The sequence below is a fragment of the Oryx dammah genome, unplaced genomic scaffold (genome assembly GCF_014754425.2).
Source record: "Oryx dammah isolate SB20612 unplaced genomic scaffold, SCBI_Odam_1.1 HiC_scaffold_3, whole genome shotgun sequence".
NCBI classification, from domain to species: domain Eukaryota; kingdom Metazoa; phylum Chordata; class Mammalia; order Artiodactyla; family Bovidae; genus Oryx; species Oryx dammah.
This window is the reverse complement of record NW_024070187.1, coordinates 101,109,089-101,119,139: the sequence shown is the minus strand read 5'-3', so window position 1 is coordinate 101,119,139 and position 10,051 is coordinate 101,109,089. Positions and strand designations below refer to the sequence as shown.

Genomic DNA, 10,051 nt, shown 5'->3' with positions numbered 1-10,051 from the left:
CCACATACCACAGAGCAACTAAACCCACGTGCCACAACTTCTGAGTCTGCTCACTCAGGTATGATTCCTCCTGAAGCAAATTGCTCTCCAGCTGTGAGCCTGCGAAACTAACATGCTATGTGCTGTCAAAATACGATGATGGAACAGACACAGGATAGGCAGTCCCATTCCTAAAGGGAAAAATAGGAGCGAAGAAAGAACAGGTCTCAGGTAAGTGCTCAACAATAAGAGAAGCCACCGCACTGAGACGCCCGGGCAACTAGAGAAAGCTCGTGTGCAGCAGCAAAGACTCAGAGCCGCCAAATAAATACATAAAATTTTTTAATTAAAAAAAAAAGTAGAACATGAAGACTTGGAAAACTCTCAGCCTATTTATGTTGGGAAAAATGAGAAAGCAAGATTGAAACAGAAGGCTAAGTGTGTGCCCAAGTGATTGTTTCTTAAGGCGACTGGTATCGATCAACCATCTCATCAGAAGTTATTCTCGAAGAGAGCCAGAAGAACGAGCCTGAAGGCAGTTCAGAGATCTTTAGGGCTGCCCTCAGAAGCCCAGAGTACAAAGGCTCTGGAGGTGGAGCAATTTCTAAAGGGAGGGCGTCCTGCACCTACAGAACCTTGGCATGCCCTGCCCAGCATGGCCTCACATCTTAGGTTCACTGGTTGAACTTTGGTGCCATGCTCTTTGGGTACACTGGGTGTGGGTTCCAGCTGGCTGGGGTAGCTGCCACTCCAAAGGTAGCAAGTTCTGGTAACACCAGTGCAGCACTTTCTTCATCGGCAAACAGAGTGCAAGGGCCCAGGGGCACGGCTGCCTCCACCTAGGTCTCAAAGGGCAGGGCCACCGCAGAGAACCCTCCTTAGGGTCCAGTGGAGTGAGGGTGGGGCCCTCCACTGACTCCAGAGCAGCAGAGTCACCTGCACTTGACCTCAACCAGGGAAAGATGTGGAGTCAGGACTGCAGCCCCGGCGGGCATGGGGGACAGAGCGCACAGCTGAAGAGGGTTAGTCCTGAGTCTCCAAGGCTTAGTTTTGTTTGATTCTTTAGGTTTTAGACTTATCTGGGATCTGTTCTTTCTTCGTTCCTATTTTTCCCTTTTGGAATGGGACTGTCTACCCATTGTATCCATTGTATCTTGGCAGCACACAGCATATTGGTTTCACAGCTGGAGAGCAATTTGCCGGAGGAGGAATCATACTTGAGTCTCACTATCTTATTTCAATAATATATAAATGAGACTTTGGATTTTAGACTTTGTACTAAAATGAGTTAAGTCTTTCGGCTGTTGGTATGTAATGAAGGTGTTTTTCATGTGTGAGGAACATGAATTGGGAGGGGGCAGGAGTGAAATGCTATAGACTGAATGTGTATGATCTCTTAGACATGACATCAAAAGAACAAACAGAAGTATACTTCATCAAAATTTAAAAAAAAAAACACGTTTGTGCATCAAAGGACACTATCTAGCAAATGAAAAGACAATCTGAAGAATGGGAGAAAGTATTTGCAAATCATATACTAGATGAAAGTCCAGTGTTCAGGCTATATAAAAACTCTGACAGCTTAACGACTAAAAGACAAGTAACTCAATTTAAAAATGGGCAAACAGGGACTTCTCTGATGGTCCTGTGACTGAGACTCTGCATTCCCAAAGCAGGGAACCTGGGTTCAATCCCTGGTCAGGGAACAAGATCCAAAGTGCCACAACTAACATCCAGTGCAGCCAAATAAATAAATATTTTAAGATACATAATATACATGTAAATAGGAATGGGCAAAGAACTTTAAGAAAATATACAGATGGTCAACAAACACGTGGTAAGGTGCTCAGGCATCATTATTCAGTTCAGTTCAGTTCAGTCGCTCAGTCGTTTCTGACTCTGCGACCCTATGAATCGCAGCATGCCAGGCCTCCCTGTCCATCACCAACTCCCGGAGTTCACTCAGACTCTCCTCCATCGAATCGGTGATGCCATCCAGCCATCTCATCCTCTGTCGTCCCCTTCTCCTCCTGCCTCCCCACTCCCAGCATCAGAGTCTTTTCCAATGTGTCAACTCTTCACATGAGGTGGCCAAAATACTGGAGTTTCAGCTTCAGCATCAGCCCTTCCAATGAACACCCAGGGCTGATCTCCTTTCGAATGGACTGGTTAGATCTGTTGCTGCTGCTGCTGCTGCTAAGTCGCTTCAGTCGTGTCCGACTCTGTGCGACCCCATAGACGGCAGCCCACCAGGCTCCGCCGTCCCTGGGATTCTCCAGGCAAGAACACTGGAGTGGGTTGCCATTTCCTTCTCCAATGCATGAAAATGAAAAGTGAAAGTGAAGTTGCTCAGTCGTGTCTGACTCATAGCGACCCCATGGACTGCAGCCTACCAGGCTCCTCCATCCATGGGATTTTCCAGGCAAGAGTACTGGAGTGGATCTGTTAGGGAACTGCAAATCAAAAACCACAATGAGCTGTGGTATGTGAATTATATATTTATAAAGCTGTTACTAAACAAAACTTGTGTACATAAATTCCAGCCCCCCTAAACTTGTCAGCATTACCTTGGCAAGTTACTTGACCTCTCTGAACCTATCTTCCTTTGTAAATTGTAAGGGTTTTTTTTCTTCTCATTTATTCAATGTTTATACCCTTCTCAAAGGGGAACTAAAAAGTCAAAGATATATCACAGGCTACACTTGCAACCTAAAACTATTGGTAAATGATCAAGTGGTTCCTGTTGATAGGGATAGAATAGGATAGTTATACAGGTAGCTGTAGAAATCTCAGTATGGAATTGTAGATAGGAAAACCAAGAGAACTTTGGAAAACCCCTGTAAATTAATGTTTGCTCAAGAAAGCTATCAGATTATCATGGAACAAAGGAGGCTTGCTTAATTATAATGCCATAAATAAAAGCATGAGATATGCCACACGTCATTAAGTGAAAGAAAAAAATGAAGCCTGATTGTGAAGCAATTATCCTTCAATAAAGAATAAATTAATTTTTAAAAAATGAAGCCTGAGTTCTGCTAGTCAAATTCAGCAAGGTAACAACCCTGAGGATCAAGGACAGAAATTTGAGGGAAAGGTGACATTTCAAAGTAGGAGGCCCTCATTATATGGAAGTCTGGGATGATTCAACATACTTTAGTATATGTTACCACCCTTTTGCTAATTTGAACAAGTGCTATGACAGTCCTAGTTTGACCTCATAGGGTCAGACATTCTCCTGCCCTGTAAGAAGAAGGAGCTAGTGGTGTAAGCCTAACAATCTTTTCCTCCTCCCCAAATTATATGGATTATCAAATTGTAGCCCACTTAATCCTGGAGTAGAGCCCCCTTGCCTGCCTGCTTGCATCTTTCACAAGCATCCTCTATTAATATAACTACATCTTGCTTACCACTTTGCCTCTCATTAAATTCCTTCTGCACTGACACACAAAGAACCTGAGCCTCAGTAAGTCCAGACACCAGGTGACAGATTCTGATTAAAAGACTGTGGGTTCAAGTCGCAGTCTGAGTTTAGGCTGGGTTTGACTCTGGGCATGTAGGTTCAAGGCCAAATCAGGAGTGCATGGTTTCACTGTCAAACTCTGAAGTATTTGGGTTAATTCAGATTTGACTACAATAACGGCTTTCAGTTTTGTCTGAGACTCTTGGTTACATCTGCACAGCTTACTATGTACCAAATCCTATTCTGAGCATCCTATAAATATTATCTCATTGACTCTTCATAATAATCATAATACAATAGATACTATTCTTTTTATTTTACGGATGAGAACACTGAAAACAAATAGTTATATAACTTGCCCAAAGTCACAGATAGCAGTAAGTAATTAGTTGAGCCAGGATTGAACTTCAGGCCATCTGGCTCCAGAGTCTATTCTCTTAACACTTTGCTCTGTTGCCTCTCAAGTAACCAAGTACAAGTAGGCCATACATCCATCACACACACACTCCTCCACCCCATCTATCTGTCTACAGAAAACTGGAATAAAAGCTTCACTGGAATACTTACACAGAAGAATGTCCTATAGTATTTGCTGTAAATAGCCCCTTCCCTGGTGGCACAGTAGTAAACAAATCTGCCTGCAATTCAGGAGATGCAGCTTCGATCCCTGGGTCAGGAAGATCCCTTGCACGAGGAAATGGCAACCCACTCCAGTATTCTTTCCTGGGAAATCCCATGGACAGAGGAGCCTGGTGGGCTACAGTCCATGGCATTGGAAAAGAGTCAGACTTTAAATTCTATATATAATATTTTAATGCTAATATGACCCTTTAAATTGATTAGACAACAACAAAAAAAACTCCTTGACTCACTAATAGATAGTGGTGTACAACTTACAAAACACAAGATTGGAACAGCAAAACTCTTCCCCAGTTGGTCAGAATTTCCTTTATTCTGCTTAGTTGCTGATGAAGCAAGTAACCTTGATAACACCGAATGGATTTTAGAAAGTTTAATGATCTTAACCAAAATAGAGCTCACTATTCAAAAATGAGGGCTCTTCTTACATGGATCAACATAATTCTTTTTTCCTGAGTAGATTTAGGAGCAGGATTGAAACTAGCCTGCCCCAGGGGCTGCCTGAGTCATACCTACTCTCAGAACACAACTCAAATCCAACTTTCTCATAAGTCTTTCCTAACCACTGAAATCAATCTCCTTCTTCCTCGGGGCTTCCCAGGAGGCTCAGCGGTAAAAGAATCCACCTGCCAATGCAGGAGACTCAAGAGATCCCTGGGTCAGGAAGATCCCCTGGGGTAGTAAATGGCAAGCCCCTCAAGTATTCTTGCCTGGAAAAGTTCATAGACAAAGAAGCCTGGTGGGCTACAGTCCATGGGGTCGCAAAGAGTCAGACATGACTGAGCACACTCAAACATGCAAATATTTGCGTGTTTTCCCCAGGGTAACTTACTGGTCTGACCTCTTACTTAGACTATAGATTGCTAAGGAGATGCCTTTTTCTCTACTTCATACCCCTCACCGGGCCTTGCATATAGGATGCATAATAACATTTACTGAATTGGATTAAATAGAATTGATGTGCTGTGCTCAGTCATCTCTGATTCTTAGCGACCCCATGGACTGCAGACTGCCAGGCTCTTCTGTCTATGGGGATTCTCCAGGCAGAATATGGGAGTGGGTTGCCATGCCCTCCTCCAGAAATAGAATTGATAGTAATTCCTTAATAGTATTTTAGTACAAAGAAAAAAAGACACTAAAAGAGTCTGTAAAAGACAGCTAAATTGATTAGAAGCATTTGATCTGAGAAATAAAACAGGGTAGGTCTGGGAATTCCCTGGTGGTGCAGTAGTTCGGACTCGGCACTTCTCACTGTTCATGGTCAAGTCCTGCTCCTGCAAGCCTCGTAGTGTGGCCAAAAAAAAGGCAAAAAAAAAAACAAAAAAAAACACACAAACAAATAAAACAAAACAAAAACCCCCAAACAGTATAGGACTAGGGACTGTCTTTTTGTTATCTTTCCTGTTGAATCATTTCAAACCAGATATATTCATTACTTTGAATTCATAAATTCAATACTTACTAAAGAAAAAATATCCAGTTGGATAAGCTAACATCTAAATTCTTCCAGTTCTAAAATTCAGACTTTAGAGCCAAGAGTGAAGGCTTCTACCCCAGAAGGACAAGATAACTATTGGAAGTACCTCCTTCATCACAACCTAGTCATCATTTCTGCACAGTCCTCCTCAGTACTCTTTAAAGTAACAGGGCAACTGTCTTTACTGATCTGTGTAATTACTAAGTTTCATGGCCTTTTGTTTTGAATCCATTAGAACTACTTGAGAAAGAGCTGGTATGAGAATACTCTCTGTCTTCCTGAAAGCAAGACATAAATCTCCCCTGTGAAAGGTACTGTACTATCATAAACCTGGATTTGGCAGCTATAGGAAAAAATTGCAGAGACTATTCAGAATTTTCAGGAAATCTATAATGGAATTCTACATTGTGGAAATGTCACTTTATCCCCTATAACGGTGTAGGGCTGTTTAAATAAGAGGGAGAGTTAAGAGGGAGAGATGAGTGTGACTTATTTGTGAACTTCCATCTTCTGTGATCTCCCTGCCTCTTAAATATAAAGGGTGACCATTAGTAACCCACATGACAGAAGTCTCTTTCCAAGCACTGTAGTGTCTCACAAAAAGCCTCACACTTCAATTACTGTCAAGAACTGAATTGAGGGGCTTCTCTGGTGGCTCAGTGGCAAAGAATCCGTCTGCCAATGCAAGAGACATGGGTTTGATCCCTGATCGGGAAAGATCCCGCATGTCTCAGAGCAACTAAGCCAGTGTGCCACAACTATCACACCTGTGCTTTAGAGCCAGGGAGCGGCAGCTACTGAAGCCCACCCACCCGAGAGCCCTTCCACAGCAAGAGAAGCCGCCACGAGGAGAAGCTCAAGCACTGCAACTGGAGAAAAGCCCCCCAGCAACGAAGACCCAGTGCAGCCAAGAACAAACAAATAAATAAAAATTCATTTTTTTTAGAAAAAAAGAACTGAGTTGATAGATAACTAATGAGAACCGACTGTATAGCTCAGGGAATCCTACTCAGTGCTCTGTGGTGACCTAAATGGGAAGGAAATCCAAACAGCGTGGGTATATGTATACCGATAGCTGATTTCACTTTGCTGCACAGTAGAAATGAACACAACATTGTCAAGCAAACATACTCCAATAAAAATTAATTTTTAAAAAAAGAACTGAATTTTTAAAATACATGTAAGGGACATTTATTAAGCTCTTCCTTCACACGAGACCGGAGTTTGGGTCTTTTATTTCAATAAATAATATGTAAGATTTTTTGTTTAAATCACCACTTAATAGTGAATACTCACACACATCAGCTACTAAACAAGATTACATAGGTAATCTTTAGGCAAGGTGATCTTCCCACTTTATTATTTATCTGGGGGGCAATGATGTTTTTAACCTGGATAAAGATACAATAACTAAAGCGTAATATATGTTTTTTGCAAGTTCTAACAGATGGAATGAGAAAAAAAAAACTTATCCAAATCCTTCCTTGTGGAAACAGTCTCCCCGGATATGATCAGAATTTTCCTGGGGCTTGGTTATTGCCGCCCTTGAAAGGACAAAACTTCCTTGTCCTCCAGAAACCTGTGCAGAGCTCAAACTGAAATCTGGTATAGCGTCCTTTTTCTCAGCCAGCGAGAACAACCGGTCTTCTCCCGAGATTCCTTTTAAACAAGAAACCACATTTGCATCCCTTAACCAGGGTGGGGGAACCGTCAAGTCTCAAGAAAGCCTCTGGACTGAGGACACTGGCAGTTAGCCTTGTAACTTTAAAAGGAATTGATCACATTTACCAAAATAAGTGGCAACTAACCCTCCGAGGTCGGCCCGCAAGACCAAGAGAAAGTGAGGAAAAGATGAAAAGATGAGGAAAAGATGAGCCTGGAGGCGCACCCACAACTCGGAAGCTTTGCTCTTGGCTGGGTTTTGCCCCTCCCAGATTTCTGAGCTGGCGAGCAGTCTCCCCGCACTGCAGCCTGAGCCAATTGCTAAAGACCTAGCCAAGCCCAGCCCAGCGGAAGGAACGGTTTCGCAGCTGTTTGTTTCTCTGCGATAAAGGAGCTCTTCCTTGTTCTCGCTTTTGTACTCGCCTGTCTTTGACGGAACAATCTCCCAGAAGCAATTTAGAGTAACTGGTAAAACGAAATATACCCAAAGCTCGCAGCAACAAAAAAGGATGCAATTCTTTCTGGCCAGCTTCCTGCTTCTGCCCTTTCTGCTCGTCTGCATCGTCGAGTCTCTCCTGAAGCTTTTTATTCCTAAGAAGAGAAAATCAGTCACGGGAGAGATCGTCCTGATTACCGGAGCTGGACACGGAATTGGCAGGCAGACTGCCTACGAATTTGCCAAACTTAAGTGCAAGCTGGTCTTGTGGGATATAAATAAGGTAATAGTGCTTCCTGTGTTTTACTTCTAGTACCTTTCATCTGTGTTGCATTTTGCTGGCAACAGCCCCTTACAGCATTTCTGTTAAGTAGGTAGGTAAAAAATTACTAGTATTTGCCATTTTATAGAAGGGGGAAAACATGCATCAATGTGTTGATGTTCACATGATAAACGAACCTAGAGGATGTAAGATTTCCAGCTACTGCTTGTCACTAATTTGACATTGTAAATTTATCTTCAGTTCAGTTCAATCGCTCAGATGTGTCCAACTCTGAACCTGATTTCACTAATCCCTCTGGCTTTTATTTTTTGACTGCTGGGCAGCATGTGGGATCTTCCCCAACCAGGGATCAAACTTGTGCCCCAACCAGAGATCAAACCTGTGCCCTCTGCATCGGGAGGGTGGAGTCTTAACTATTGGACCACTAAGGAAGTCCCTGATCCTTCTATCTTATCTTGTAGGAAAAGTCATAGTTTTAAGAAATGTATTAAAAAAGAGGTTTGCACCTATTAAGAGAAAAATCTTATGGTTACTGAGACAAGTACGTTTAAAAGATACCCAATAGAAAGCAACGTTACTCTGTCATAGTAACTTCCAAGAGAAATTTTTAAATCACCTTTTAGTTAAAAACAATGAAAAAAAACAAAAACAAAAACCAACTTTCAATGTAATTCCCAGGAAAGTTGTACCCTAAGGAAGGGAGATGGACTTAGACTCTTATCTTTTATTATTTGACCAGTGTTGGATGGACAAAGGGGTTTGGGGGAGCCACATGATGCCAAGAAACACCATCCCTTACACAGTATCCAATGCTATAAATGAATTCAGGGGCCCGGGAGCTAACCTAGCTTCCCTGGTGACTCAGAGGAAAAGAATCTGAAATGCAGTAGCCACAGGAGACGTGGGTTCAGTCCCTGAGTGGGGAATATCCCTTGGAGGAGGGCATGGCAATCCACCCTAATATTCTTGCCTAGAGAATTCTATGGACAGAGGAGCCTGGCAGGCTAGTTTATAGGGTCAAAAAGAGTCTGGCACAACTGAAGCAACTTAATACACATGCACGAGAGCTACCCAGTGAGTGACTGATTGGGATGCCATCAACAGATACCATTCGCTGTCTGTTGCCCAGATGTTAAGAACACAGTGGCAAGCAAGAGATAGGGTCCGCTGCTCTCAATCTCGTAGGGAAATAAGCATAAATAATTTCGTGTCAGTGAAAGGTAGAAACTAGGCCCAACCTCCTCTGGACGTGGTCACAGCAGTAAGCGGGGGGAAGAGTGGTGTGGTCAGATGAACTCCACACTTCATGGCTAAGTTACTCAGCATTGTGGGTAGCTTCCTAGAGCCTTAGGTTCCTTTACTGCAAAAGCAATAAGATAAGCGTACTTTCCTTAGAGGGATGGGAAATAAATAACTCACACAGAGCATGTAGTGCAGTGTCTGCCACGTGGCTAACACACTAAGTATTAGTTATTATTATCCCGTCACAAAATGAAGTTTAAGCTAAAGTTCAAAGATGTATGAGTTTGGTTATGCATCTGGATTCGTGACTCGCAGAGCCCGGTGCTAGTTTGTACAAAGTTCTTTCTGATCTGGAGTGAAGTACATTTGGTGGTGGTGGTTTAGTTGCTAAGTCGTGTCCAACTCTTTCTACCCCACAGACTGTAGCCTGCCAGGCTCCTCTGTCCGTGGGATTCAACAGGCAAGAATACTGGAGTGGGTTGCCATTTCCTTCTCCATTACTCAACAAATATTTATTGAGCACCTACTATCTGCCAGACACTGTTCTAATGCAGAACTGAGGATACAGCAGTGACGAAAACGTAATGAGCTAGGGACAATAAACAATATTTACTAAAATGTGTAATTGTTGGATGTTGTTAAGTATAATTGAAAAATAAAACATGAAAGGGGATAGGGACTCTGCTTGTACTGTGGGGATGGCAGAAGTGGGAGTGTTGATCTTATACAGAAGGCCTCACCAAGATGGAGGCAGTTGAGTCAAAGTCAGAAGAGGCTGAGGGTACAGTGAGTCCCTGGCTTATCTCTGCAGAGAGGGATCCGCAAAGGCAAAGCTTGGCACGGAAGGGAGAGAAGTGAAAGAAAGCTCTGTGC

General features: G+C 42.8%; 1 protein-coding gene across 1 annotated transcript in view; it reads left to right on the top strand.

Moving 5' to 3' along the window:
• Nucleotides 1–7,537: 7,537 nt before the first annotated feature.
• HSD17B11 (hydroxysteroid 17-beta dehydrogenase 11) overlaps nucleotides 7,538–10,051 on the top strand; it is a 39,199-nt gene continuing 36,685 nt past the window's right edge. The window contains exon 1 of the mRNA XM_040237293.1: nucleotides 7,538–7,936. Coding sequence (XP_040093227.1) covers nucleotides 7,727–7,936 — 210 coding nt within the window. The 5' untranslated portion in view covers nucleotides 7,538–7,726. The remainder of the gene's footprint in view (nucleotides 7,937–10,051) is intronic.